The following is a 14,677-nucleotide window of genomic DNA, read 5'->3' as shown; positions in this document are numbered from 1 at the left end:
GTTCAAGTAAATGTAATATATGTATGACTATGGATTGCTGCAATTGGCGAGTGACTATTTCAGTGTGTATACCGCCGACCTCAAGAAGACAGTTGGGATAGGCTCCAGCATGCCCGCGACCCTAGTCTGGATTAGTGGTTCAAATAATGGATGGATGGACAACTGTAGATTTGTGTTGCACAAAAAAATAAATAAAATTAATGTTGCGTTATTTAAGATATATATATATATATATATATATATATATATATATATATATATATATATATATATTTAAAATGCAAACAACAACTATCACTCAATACCATGTGCCAAACATTGATACAGTGCCCTCCATAAGTATTGGCACCCCTGGTTGAGATGTGTTTTTTAGCTTCCAATTATTTTATTTTTTTTCTAAATAATATGGGACCTTAATGGAAAAAAAGAGAAAAATCCAACCTTCAATACAAGTGCATTTATTCAGTGGGGAAAAAATCCCACATAAAGAAATAATTATTTGACATCAAATAATGTGTGTCACAATTATTAGCACCCCTGGTGTTAATATTTTGTACAACCCCCTTTTGCCAACAAAACAGCACCTAATCTTCTCCTATAATGTTTCACAAGATGGGAAAAGACAGAAAGAGGGATCTTCAGCCATTCCTCTTTGCAGAATCTCTCTAAATCATCCAGAGACCTGGGTCCTCTCCTCTGTACTCTCCTCTTCAGCTCACCCCACAGGTTCTCAATGGGGTTGAGGTCAGGGGACTGAGATGGCCATGGGAGGAGCTTGATTTTGTGTCTGGTGAACCATTTCTGTGTAGATTTGGCCATATGTTTAGGGTCATTGTCTTGCTGAAAGACCCAGTGACGACCCAGCTTCAGCTTTCGGGCAGAGGGCAACAGATTTTGATTTAAAATGTCCTGGTATTTCAAAGCATTCATGATGCCATGCACCCTAACAAGGTTCCCAGGGCCTTTGGAAGCGAAACAGCCCCACAGCATCACTGACCCACCCCCATACTTCACAGTGGGTATGAGGTGCTTTTCAGCATGCGCATCTTTCGTGGTACGCCAGACCCACTTAGAGTGTTTGTTGCCAAAAAGCTCAATCTTGGTCTCATCTGACCAAAGCACACGGTCCCAGTTGAAGCCCCAATACCGCTTGGCGAACTCCAGACGCTTGCGTTTATGATTGTGAGTGAGGAAAGGTTTTCTCCGTGCATGCCTCCCAAACAGCTTGTTGGCGTGTAGACAGCGCCTGATGGTTGATTTGGAGACTTTGTGACCCCAGGATGCTACCATTTGTTGTAATTCTGTAACAGTGAGCTTTGGAGATCTTTTGATTTCTCTTACCATCCTCCTCACTGTGCGTGGTGGCAAAATAAACTTGGCTCCTCGTCCAGGCTTGTTTACCACTGTTCCAGTTGTTTTGAACTTCTTAATTATTCCTCTCACAGTGGATATGGGCAGCTGCAGTTGAGTGGCAATCTTCTTGTAGCCTCTGCCTGACCTGTGAAGGTCGACGCACATCTGCCTCACTTGTATGCTGTGTTCCTTTGTCTTTCCCATGTTTAAGAGTGGATAAGAGAAATGGCCTCGGTGTCACGTCATATTTATACCCCAGGGAGACAGGAAGTGATGAATTACTAATTAAATGTTCCTACATACTCTGGTAAACTTTGTAAACTACTGTAGAAATGACAGAAATGCTTCAATTATATTTATTTCCTGGGAATTGTTAAGGGTGCCAATAATTGTGGAACAGGTGATTTGATGTCAAATAATTATTTCTTTATGTGGGATTTTTTCCCCACTGAATAAATGCACTTGTATTGAAGGTTGGATTTTTCTCTTTTTTTCCATTAAGGTCCCATATTATTTAGAAAAAAAATAAAATAATTGGAAGCTAAAAAACACATCTCAACCAGGGGTGCCAATAATTATGGAGGGCACTGTATAACAAGTCTTGGTCAAAACAGGGCGCATGCTGGTGACATTTTCATCCGTTGTCATGAGTGGTCAAAGGAAAAGTTTGGAAGGTGTCAACGGTTGTGACATCGCCCAATCAGTGCAAATTATTGTCCTGTATGTCTTGCTTTCCCAAGAGATTGGAGATTAGTAGCATTTAAAAAAAATCTTTAATTGTTCTGAAGTGTGTAAAATGTTTTAATGTACTATTTCTCAAAGGTATTGTAATGAGCATCCTTATATTAATTATTTGATTTAATACAAATTTTAAATAATTTTGCCATGGTATCCTTTCAGTTCTGATATCGAGTTACTTTGTGTGGGTATCGGATCAAATTTTGGTATTGTGACAATACTGTAGATACACACAGAAAAACAAATTTGTTTGTTTTGCAACTAGAAAACAAACATACCTGATAAATTTTCTCCATTCATCCACAAAAAACAGAGGGACAACATAGAGGATGTCTGTGTCCTGGAAAAATAAAGTACAAAAGATTTATGAATCAAGGTCAGCACACTGACATTAATTGATTTTGTTACCTGGGGCCACTTGGTGAGGGTTGGCCGGTTTTTCTCATGGAAGAGGTTGAGTAGCTGATTCTTCTGGTCCAGAGCCATCATTTTACTCACAGCCTCATTGTCCTTTTCTTCCTGTTCCAGTGTCTGGACGCACATGAACTGTTTAGATTCTGCTTCCCTCCTTCATGACAGATATAATGCAGACTCGGATGTCCCGATCACACTTTTTTGGCACCCGAGTCCCGGTCTTTGGTTTTAAGGATCTGCCGATAGCAAGTCTTGATCCAATACCTCAGCGATACATTAAAACAAAAAAGCGCATAGAAATAATCTCAAATTACAATACATATGTACCAAAGAAGTGTATCTGTGATATACCGTATTGGCCCGAATTTAAAGGGGTGTTCACACGGCACACATTTGCTCCGGCGCTGCACCGATGTATTTTGTTGCGATGTATTTTACACCGCAGCAAATTGTGTGGAGCGTTCACACGTACAAAGCCGCTGAGCGTGTCACCCCTTAATACAGCCCTGATTATTAAGATGACCCCTTTTTCAAAACCCAAGTTTGAAAAAAGACTTGTTGAACACCAAATACATTTTTATACAGAAAATAATTACAATACATCTGAAACTAATAATTATAACTATATATTTGAGAGAAAAAGCATGTTATTTTGCCTCATTCAAATCTTAATACATGAACATTTAAATATGTAAACTAAAGTGCAATCACATTCGTAAATGAATGGCTTCTGGTTTTTGAAATGTTAATTGCATCATAACTTCTCATTAGCTGCCGGTTAATCTGGCCGATCTTCGACCCACTTTTCTCCAGATTGTCGCTATGTTTCTCCATTTTCTGTTATCTCTTCTATTATTTTCTTCTCTTTTCTTTCTTACCGCTATTTTTATTTTTCTTCTTCATGCTACCGCTATTTTTATTTTTATTCTTCGTGACGGGGTTCACTTTAGCCTGGGGAGTCAAGTTCAGTATTCACTTCAATGATATCTGGCGCCATCTAGCGTCATGAATGGGTATAATTTCTAGACCCCGAATACTAGCCGACCCCCACTTTTTCAGTCTTATTTCAATGCTAAAAAACACCGTCTTATATTCGGGCCAAAATGGGCATGGTCAATCTCAGACCCTTTTTATTTTTCGTTGCTGTATTTTGTACTGAAATTCTTCATGATAAAAATAAATGCAAAAACTACAGCCATGAAATTTATACTAATGGAAAGATAACATCAAAGCACAACATAGATCAATGTGCGGGATGCTTTGTAAAAAAATATTTTCATGTAATTGTATAGCGCATTTGTGTATTGTATTACCTGGGAACTTAAATTACACGCTTGCTTGTCAAACAAATATTTTACTCTTGTTAAACTCATATGTAAAATTACAGTTTGGACGCATCCCAATTGCTAAACAATCTGTCATTCACGGCAGACTTAGGCTATCTTAGAAGTATCTTTTGGCTTACTGCAGTCGTTCTCAATTATTTTCTGTCATGCCCCCCGCAAGGAAGAGGAAAACATCTCGCGCCTCCTCCCCGCACGACTATAAATAGTATCATTTGTCAATAACATTGTTATAAGTACACCTTTGCATAACACTGTATCCTTATTAACGTGTGTCAGAGATTTTCTCGGACAAAGTTAAAGGAACGACTCGGCACACAGGAAAATTGTCTTCAATATCGGCGGGAGCGGACCTCTGAGAGCGAACGACGGTTGTTGCTCCGCGATCACACTCAAAGTCCCGTCTCCGCGAGTTCCACATTTTATTGTAACATATGCAAAATACAAGAAAAACACTGTCCCCAATATTTGCATGCCGCACCCCCGGTCGGGCACCTCAGTAGTGATTGGTTACCTGTTTTTCAACCTCGAACCACCAGTACATTGGCGCCTTTTCTGGCTGGTCTACATCGAATTAGCATGCTGTAGACTTTGCGGATGGTCAATGTCGTCTGGGCGCGACGGGTGTTCTCAACTCGTCTTTTGTTGCTCAACCGCTGTTCCCGGATTATTCATTCCCCTTTTGTGACCGAGTTTCGCCTTCTCCCCTGTGGTCGCCCACCTGTATTGACGTGCTAATTGTGGGCTTCAACAGCCCGCCGGCCAAATGGCCGGCGCCTTTGTGTGTAGGCATTTGGGGGTGCCGGGTATGCACCCAAACGCTTCGATGCGCCCAAATAAATGAAACTTTAAACATGTTACAGCTGCCGCTGTTGTGATTGTATGATACATTTTTGCTCATAGATTCTTCTAACAACGTGTAAGAGAATAAAAAAGGAAAGAAATATGGACCAACTTTATGGACCAACTTACAACAAAGAATAGCTTCTGTAACTGGAACAGAAAAGTTTTAAAGTGCATCTGAAACTCAAAAATAACATTAAATCCTTAATTTAACAATAAATATTTGTTGACTGACCATGTCAAACTATACAATACTGAAAAATAAAATTACATAAAATCAATAACTAATAATGCATTCAAACTAATCACCAACATTAACTCAGGAGCACAATATTAAAAAAAAACTTTAACCAGCAAAACAAAAATATATAAAATAATGTGTGCTTTTTTTTAATCAAAGATAATGTCTGGATTAATGGCTACATTAAGCACGTTTTGCAATGCACAGCTTTTCGAAGCGAGGTTTGAAGCAGGACACAGCAACTCTTGGCTCCTGCTCAATGTGTTGCCAGGACCTGTATTTTAGTTTAGTTTAGTTAGCAGTCACAAAGCGGCATGCTTGTTGCCAATATTCGGCACGTTTTCGCTGAAAAAAACTCAAGCAGTTTATCGGTGTGATTGGGGTGTAATGTCTTTAAGTGACACCTTCATTTATTTGGCTTCATGCTGTCCGCTACCAAAATTTTTAGACACAGTAAGCACATCGATCTTTCCTCGTCTGCCACCGCAGTCACATTGAAGCCAAGCGCTACATACGCCTAGTCATATGTTCTCCCTAAGAATGCTCCCTGCGCAAACTCTGCCAAGGAGAGCGTTATTCCCCCCTAGCGTAGTGGAGGTGCAACTGCACATTATTTTAGGACGAAAAAAATAAAGCATGTTCGCCGAGGTCAAACGCGCCCCCCTTGATGGACCCCCCATCCCACCCAGCCCCCGCAGGGGGGCGCACCTCACTATTTGAGAAACAGTGGCTTACCGTGAGTGTTTGAACATCAACATTTTGCTGCAGCGTGAAGGGAGAGCTGTGCACAAGCAGATGTTTCTGGGTCTGTGGCTCTTATTGTCCACTTACCAGACACTGCGGACAGGCACTTTGGTCTTGGGTAAATTCAAGCGCTTTGGGGAAGTATGCCCTCAGCTTGGTCCAAACTTCAGAAGAAACCAGTTTACGTTCAGCGTCCAGAATACTCAGACCTCCTGATGCAGAAAGAATAGTTGCCAGTACCCATTAACCCACATCACCAAAACATAAAGTGGGAATTTGTGCATGTCGTACATGCTACATGTGAACATACCGTGGCTGCAGACAATGTCCTCATTGAATGTCTTCATCTCCTCCTCGTTGCCCTCTGAGACCTCAGGACTGCAGTCTATAAGCAAACAATTACTCAATTCAGGTTGCCACTCAGACTGAATTCAATACAGACAATGCAGATTGATTCTTAATAGGGGTGTTCACACGGCACACATTTGCTCCGGCGCTGCACCAATGTATTTTGTTGTGATATGTTTTACACCGCAGCAAATTGTGAGGAGCGTTCACACGTACAAAACCGCTGAGCGTGTCAGCACCGGCACACTGTCGGTGCAGCTCCACTTGCGGTCACACGGCAGTTTCTGCAGCAGAGCAAAACGACAGAAAACAGAGCTGTCGTGTTGGTTATTTTTAAAACGTATACACAACTCAAGCGAATACTGGACAGGCACGTCCTTCTCCTTCTCGGTCTCCGTGCCTTCTGCTTGAGAGTGACCGGCCCCGAAAACGTAAATCAACGATAACTTCAATGACACTCAGAAAAGCAAACACATTAGGGGTGTTCACACGGCACACATTTGCTCCGGCGCTGCACCGATGTATGTTGTTGAGATATATTTTGCACCGCAGCAAATTGTGTGGCGCGTTCACACGTACAAAGCCACTGAGCGTGACTCGGCACAGCGTCGGTGCAGCCCCACTTGTGTTCACAAGGCAGTTTCTGCAGCGGAGCAAAACGACAGAAAACAAACGAGCTGTCGTGTTGGTTCTTTTTAAAACGTACTGTATATACACAACTCAAGCGACTACTGGACAGGCACGTTCTTCTCCTTCTAGGTCTCCGTGCCTTCTGCTGGAGTGACCGCCCACGAAAACGCAAATCAACAATGACTTCAATGACACTCAGAAAAGCAAACACTAATGCGCCAAACAGAAAATCAAGAGGAGGAAATCACAAAATAAATTATATGGCGGGGCGGGGCGGGGCGTTGTGAACAAACAACAAAGGAACAAACAACTCAGAGACAGTCCAGTCTCCTACAAAAGGAAAGATGTTACCAGCCAAGTCTTGTGTCGTTATTAAACAAACACATTACGGAAGTCCGACAGAGCACGAAAGCAACGCATTCTTGCCATACGTACTCTTCACAAACATTTGCTCTGGAGCAAATTTAACCCAGTTGCGTTCACACGTGCAAATTTACATCGGTGCTGCTTCGCAAATGAGCATCTGCTCCGGAGCAAATTTTTAAACCACCTCCCTGAGGTGCATCAAATTTGGTCCGGTGTAAGCCTTTTTCCGGGGCTACGCCGGAGCTAATTTGCACGTGTGAACGCTCTACTGGGGCAGCCCCGGCGCAGCACTGGACCAAATCTTGCCGTGTGAACACCCCTATAATGCGCCAAACAGAAAATCAAGAGAGGAAATCACTAATTATATGGGGGGTCAGGGGGTTGTGAACACACATGAACAAACTACACAAACAACTTTGAGACAGTCCAGTCTCCTACAAAAGGAAAGATGTTACCAGGCAAGTCTTGCGTCGTTATTAAACAAACACATGACGGAAGTCCGACAGAGCACGAAAGCCACGCATTCTCGCCGTACGTACGCCGGAGCTAATTTGCACGTGTGAACGCTCTACTGGGGCAGCCCGGCATAGCACCGGACCAAATCTTGCTGTGTGAACACCCCTTAAGTCACCCTGTGTGATTGAAGTTTTTTTTTCAATTCAATTCAATTCAAATGTATTTATAGAGCACTTTCGAACAGCCATTGCTGCATACAAAATGCTGTACATGGAGCAATTTAACATACACAATAAACAGTAAAACAAATCGGTAACAAAGACGGTAGAAAGCACCTAACAGTAAAACCAAGAACAAATCTAAGTCATGCTGAGTTGAATGCCAAATAATACAAGTGAGTTTTGAGGAGGGATTTGACAATGGGCAGCGAGGAGGCTTGCCGAATGTTCAGTGGGAGGTCATTCCAGAGAGAGGGACCAGCAACAGAAAAGGCTCGATCCCCTCTGAGCCTCAGTTTAGTTCTTGGTACTTCTAATAATGTCTGGTCCGCAGACCTTTTTGTATCTTTCTTGCTCATAGTCTTCTCTCGCATTCTGCAGTTCACTTTTTGCGGTCTCATATTATCGCAGATTTTCTAATTGTACATATTTAATTGTAAAGGGATGGTCGATACAAAGTTTTTTCAGACCGACATCAGTACATGTAGGGAACTCATAGCTATCGATACCACGTAAGCAATACACTAGTTCCAAATGAAACAAACAACTCACTGATTTTGAATTCATTTGTAATAATTAGAGAAAAGTGCAAAATAAAACTGACAACTCCCTGGGATTTTGTCAAAATAAACGGAAGTGAAAAACAATACAGTTTCTGTTAACTCTTAAGCGTGCCACCATGAAGTTAGAAAATAGGGTTGGAAGAAGGAAATAAATCAATTTACCAGTAATTTTAAAATGTATCACAACGTACGTACGTTCACACTGCAGTCACTGTGTGATGCCAATTCAGAGTACCGTATTTTCCGCACTAAAAGATGCACTCAATTATGAGGCGCACCTTCAATGAATGGCTATTTTGTAAAATCTTTTCATACATTGGATGCATGTCTCCACTAGCTGGTGCTACGCTCCTTCCATTCAACTCGAGAGGCATCCGTACAATTTGAGAGGCGTTCATGACCACCTCTGAAAAACGTAAATTAACTATTACTGTACTTAAATGAAACTACGAAAATTGAAAATAATGCATCAAAACAGAAAATTAAGCAAGGAAATCACTAATTCTATATCCCCCCCTACAGAATTTATTTTGTGATTTCCTCGCTTGACTTTCTTCGTAGTTTCATTGAAGTAAGAATTAATTTAAGTTTTTCGGAGGCGGCCATGAACGCCTCTCGAGTGGAACGGAAGAGAAGGCACGGAGACGGACAAAGACGTACAGTACCTGTATTTGTTGGGACTGTGAAAACCATTAATAAAGTCTGCGTTAAAAAAAAGAAAAATAAACCACAGCTCTCCTCTTTTCAACAAATGCAGGTGAGTCTTTGTCCGTCTCTGTGCCTTCTCTTTCGTTCAACTCGAGAGGCGTTCATGACCGTCTCCGAAAAACGCATTGGCATTTCCTTGATCATTGCGCCACGACGACTACGATCAGATGTCAGTACTAGTTATTTATTCCTTTGTTGTGTATTCACAAATGATGAAATCACAATGTACATTCTGTAGGGGTGGATATAGAATTTATTTTGTGATATCCTCACTTGCTTTTCAGTTTTGATGTACAGTATTATTTTCAATGTTCGTAGTTTCATTGAAGTAATCATTAGTTTACCTTTTTCGGAGGCGGTCTTGAACGCCCCTGGAGTCGAACGGAAGAAGGCACATTGACAGACAAAGACGTAACTGTGTTTGTTGAGACTGTTTTAAAAAATGAACACCACAGCTCTCCCTTTTTCAGAGCTGCAACAAAAACGTATTTAATAAAGCAGCTACACAGTTCACTAAACCAACAGCAAGTTACAACATTGGAACCATGTCTCCAGGAAGGCGCCATCTTGGAGTCAATGTATTACCGTAATGACCATACAAAAGGCGCACCGGATTTTAAGGCGTCGGTGAGTTTTTAAGAAAAGACTTTTTGGTGAGCCCTATAGTGCGGAAAATACGGTATGTTTTTTAAATGCCATTTTTTATTGAGTTGGTCAAATTACAAAAACAACTTCTATTGCGAGCGGGACAGATCATTGTTGTTGATGTTACACACATACAAGTGCACACAAAGCACGTCAAGTCATGTGCAACAACATAACTAAGTCGGGGCAGGAGCTGGTATTTGGGGATACTGTTTTAGGCGACGCTCCTTTCACGGAGACATTTACTCAAGATGATGTTACATCATTGCGACCTGAAACAAATGAACCGTCTGCGTGGATGAACTATCACCACAAATGTCCACTTAATGCTTCATGTTCCAAGTAGGATTAAAGTCAAATAAAAACTCAACACTGTTACTCTAAACTAGGACTGCAAAGAATCCTCCAGGCACTCAGGGAACTCGATTGAAAACAAAAAACAAAAATAAAAAATAAAACAAAAAACACGGATGGCAGTTTAATGCAACCCTCTAAATCACTGGTGCCCAACCTTTTTTGATCAAATATCGACTTTTCAAGCGGCCAACTGCCCGCGATCGGGTGATCGCATACACTAAAGCACGCACGCAGATATGGAACCATGCACATGCGCGCATATGTACGCACGCCATGATGAGCAACAGCCGTAACGTCCCCAAAAATGAATGAAACCGAAACGTACAGACACACAAATGCCGCCCCACCAATTTCCCCCTCCGACCACTCGCCATCGACTTGGGACCAGCCCGCGGTTGATTGTGATCGACCGGTTGGGCACCCCTGCTCTAAATTGTGCCTGGGAGTGATTGTGAGTGTGAATTGTTGTTTGTCTATGTGCGCCCAGTTCAGGGTGCACACTGCCAACTGCCCGAAGACAGCTGAGATGAGGCCCCAGCACACCCCAGCTTATGAGTATAAGCGGATAAAAAAAATGGATGGATCGAATAATAGAAACTGTCCCCTTTTAAATAAATACATTTGAATAAATGGCGGCCCGGTGGTCCATTGGTTAGCGCATCAACCTCACAGTGTAGAGGTCATGGTTTGATCCTGGCTCTGGCATTCCTGTGTGGAATTTGAAAGATACCCCCTGTGCCTGCGTGGGTTTTCTCCGGGTACTCCGGTTTCCTCCCACATTCCAAAAACATTCATGACAGGCTGATTGAACACTCTAAATTGTCTAAGTGTGAGTGTGAGCGTGGACGGTTGTTGGTCTGTGTCTTACCCTGGCTGTTGTGGGCATGTGAGCCATTCCCGTTGCTTTGACCGTTGCTCGGTTCGCTTTCATGTTCATCCTTCTCCAGTTGCTCCAGAGCCAACTGCCTCCAACTGCGCAAGGAGGCTTTGCCCACCCAGTAACCTTCTCCACTGGTAGAAACAGATACACATATAGGTAAATAAAATGATAAATTAAAAAATAGGGAGGAATTTAAAACAAAAATAAAACTTTTAGTTGACATATGATCACCAAGATTGTACTTTTAATTAATGGTGTTGCATTTTAAGTTTATCACTGGAATGAACCAGAAAACTTACCATGGATGGGAGACATACATATTTGCGATTGAAGTAATAATGGTAGGGTGTGACCGATTATATCTTATCGAAATAGCAATAATTAGCTCAAGTTTTGACGAATAAATGCAGATACCTTATTTTCTCAAACAGTAAACTTTGTTAAGTAGGCATGGGCAGGAAGTAAAGGGCATGCATTGCTGACAGAAAGTAAAAATCAAATTTCTCTATTGTGGGACAAATAAAGGTTTCTTATCTCATCTCTCATTTGCATATTATTATACAATGTCTATGTGTTTGTGTGTGCGTGTATGTGTGTGAATTAGAGGAGCAACTGCACAAAAAATTCCCGGTTCGAATGATATCCGATATTTTTTTTCAATACAATTTTACTTATTGCAAACTTTAACGCATTTAATTTTTCATGTTCAAAGAGTTAATAGGTTATTGGAATTTTTGCTGCTAAATAATGGCACGAGCCTCGGAAAAAAAGAAAAAAATCCAAATCAGTTGGTCTCTTAAGATAAGATATCCTTTATTTGTCCCACAATGGGGAAATTTACAGCCTCCAGCAGCAAGAATGTATGTAGAAAAAAGAAGAGAAAAAAAAACAACAACAAACATCTTTCAATTAAATACAATATGAACACAAATGGATAAATCACAGTACTATTTACAATTTACCTTCACATCATTTAATTATTATTATTATTATGATTGTTATTTTTTATTCATCAGCCTGACAGCAGTCGGTAGGAACGAGCGTCGGTATCTCTCCTTCTTGCAGCGCGGGTGTAACAGTCTCTGGCTGAAGGAGCTACCAAGTGCTGTCAGGGCGGGCTGGAGGGGGTGGGAGGGACTGGCCATCATAGCTTTCAGCTTAGTTAGCATCCTTCTGTTGCCCACCTCCTCCAGAGTGTCAAGGGAGAAACCCAGGACAGAACTGGCCTTCCTGACCAGTCGCTCCAGTCTCTTTCTGTCCCGGGCCGAGATGCTGCCTGACCAGCAGACAATGCCATAATAGATGGCCGAGGCCACCACCGAGTTATAGAACGTCTTAAGGAGTGACCCCTGAACCCCAAAAGACCTCAGTTTCCTGAGTAGGAAGAGTCGGCTTTGTCCTTTCCTAATCAGGGTGTCCGTGTTTGTGGACCAGTCCAGTTTGTCGTTGAGAAGAACACCAAGGTACTTGTAGGAGGTCACCCTCTCTATGTCCATACCCTGGATGTTCATCGGTGCTGGTGAGGACTTTTTCCTGCAGAAGTCCACAACCAACTCCTTAGTTTTCCTCGGGTTGATCTGGAGGAGATTCTGCTGGCACCAGTCCACAAAGTCCTTTGTCAGTCCCCTGTACTCCCGATCATCCCCTTCTGTAATGAGGCCAACAATCGCAGAGTCATCGGAGAACTTCTGAAGGTGGCAGTTTGGAGTGTCATGTCTGAAGTCCGAGGTGTAGAGGTTGAACAGGAATGGAGCCAGAACAGTCCCCTGCGGCGCTCCAGTGCTGCAGAGAAGCCTGTCCGACTCACAGCTCTGCAATCTCACGTACTGCGGCCGATTTGTGAGGTAATCTATGATCCATGCTGTGAGATGGTGGTCCACTCCGGGTTTCTGCAGTTTGCCTCCCAGCAAATTGGGCTGGATGGTGTTGAAGGCACTGGAGAAATCAAAGAACATGATTCTCACAGTGCTCCCAGCCTTCTCCAAGTGTGACAGCACTGAGTGGAGGAGGTAGATAATGGCGTCTTCCACGCCGATGCCAGGCTGATAGGCAAACTGCAGCGGGTCCAGTGACGGGCTCACCAGCGGTCGAAGGTGGGCGAGGATGAGTCTCTCCAGCGTCTTCATCAGGTGAGACGTCAGCGCCACCGGTCTGTAGCTGTTCAGCTCCTTAGGGTGGGGGGTCTTGGGCATTGGGACCAGGCACGAAGTTTTCCACAGCTGTGGAGCTCTGCCCAGCTTCAGGCTCAGGTTGAAGATGTGCGGGACAATGTTACACAGCTGGTCAGAGCAGGTCCTGAGGAGCCAGGAACTGATCTTGTCCGGACCTGCTGCCTTCCTCACATTCATCTTCCTCAGTTGGTTCCTTACCTGCTCTGTTGTGACGGACAGGCAGGAACCAGGTGACATACTGGGTTGATGAGAGCTGGTCGAAAGAGGAGGGGGAGGAGAAGAAGTCCTCAGTGAGAGAGGTTGCAGTTTGTGGTTGGGGGAAGGGACAGACTGGTCGAAACGGTTGAAAAAATGGTTCAGTCCATCTGCCCAGTCCTTGTCCTTCTTGACCACTGTCTTTGGGTTGTCATGGCCTGAGATGGTTGTCAGGCCCCTCCAGACACCAGTGACATTGCTGGCCTGTAACTGGTCCTCCAATTTCATCCTGTATAACTTCTTCCCCTCCCTGATCTTTCTTCTCAGCCGAATCTGCACGGCCTTCAGCTCCTCTCTGTTTCTCGACCGAAAAGCTCTCTTCTTCTCCTTCAGCAGGGTCTTTATGTCCGGATTAATCCATGGTTTGTTATTGGAAAAACACCGCAGAGTTCTGGAGGGTACAGTGTTCTCCTCACAGAAGTTTATATAATCCGTGATGGTGTCAGTGAGTGCATCAATGTCCTCCCCATGAACCTCGCTGAAGAGTTCCCACCTGGTTGTCGCGAAGCAGTCTCGCAGAGCATCTTCAGCTTCCGATGACCATTTCTTGACCATTCTGGTCACAGTTGGTTGCCTGTGCACCAGGGGTTTGTACACAGGCTCGAGAAATACCAAGTTGTGGTCTGCTCTTCCAAGAGGGGGGAGGGAGAGGGGTTTATATGCCTCCTTGGTATTGGCATAAAACAAGTCCAAAATATTATTGTCTCTAGTGGCACAGGTTACATACTGCTTGAAAGTTGAAAGGGAGGACGACAGAGAGACATGGTTGAAGTCCCCAGAGATGATCAGCAGGGCGTTGGGGGACTGTGTTTGCAGCCTGCTCACGACAGTCATCAGGGCATCACACGCTGCATCATTATTAGCCGACGGGGGGGATGTACACTGTCACGGCTATGACGTGTGAGAATTCCCTCGGGAGATAATGGGGCCTGAGGCTAATGGCTAGCAGCTCAATGTCCCGGTTGCAGAGTTTGTCTTTGATCGTGATATGCCCCGGATTGCACCATTTGTTGCTCACAAAAACAGCAAAAACCTTTTCTCTTTCCACTCCCTTCATTCCTGTCCGCACGTATGAGTTGGAAGCCTTCCAACTCGACATGTGTGTCCGGAGTGATCGCTGTTAGCCACGACTCGGTGAGTAGCATTAGGCTAGCCTCGCGGTACTCCCTTTGATGTCGCGTTAGCGCCGCCAGCTCATCCATCTTGTTAGGGAGCGATCTTACATTCCCCATGATGACGGACGGGAGGACATGTCTGTACTTTCTCCGCCTTGTGCGGCGGTCCTTCCCGGCTCGACACCCTCGTGTCCTCCTCTTCAACTCTCGTGGGATATCCGGTTTGTCACCGGCCAGTAGCCTGCTGTTAGCCCGCCATGCTAACAGCTGGTCCTTACTGTAAACAATG

General features: G+C 43.5%; 1 protein-coding gene across 2 annotated transcripts in view; it reads right to left on the bottom strand.

The window, feature by feature from the left end:
* usp48 (ubiquitin specific peptidase 48) overlaps positions 1-14,677 on the bottom strand; it is a 56,023-nt gene that overhangs the window by 21,399 nt on the left and 19,947 nt on the right. For both annotated transcript variants that reach the window (XM_052075077.1, XM_052075076.1), the window contains 5 exons: positions 10,836-10,978; positions 5,987-6,061; positions 5,764-5,888; positions 2,500-2,622; positions 2,370-2,431 (listed from right to left, as the gene is read on the bottom strand). In XM_052075077.1, the coding sequence (XP_051931037.1) occupies positions 2,370-2,431; positions 2,500-2,622; positions 5,764-5,888; positions 5,987-6,061; positions 10,836-10,978 (528 nt within the window). The remainder of the gene's footprint in view (positions 1-2,369; positions 2,432-2,499; positions 2,623-5,763; positions 5,889-5,986; positions 6,062-10,835; positions 10,979-14,677) is intronic.

Source organism: Hippocampus zosterae, chromosome 9, assembly GCF_025434085.1.
Source record: "Hippocampus zosterae strain Florida chromosome 9, ASM2543408v3, whole genome shotgun sequence".
NCBI classification, from domain to species: domain Eukaryota; kingdom Metazoa; phylum Chordata; class Actinopteri; order Syngnathiformes; family Syngnathidae; genus Hippocampus; species Hippocampus zosterae.
The sequence above is the reverse complement of the archived record's forward strand: the minus strand, read 5'-3'. Positions and strand labels throughout refer to the sequence as shown.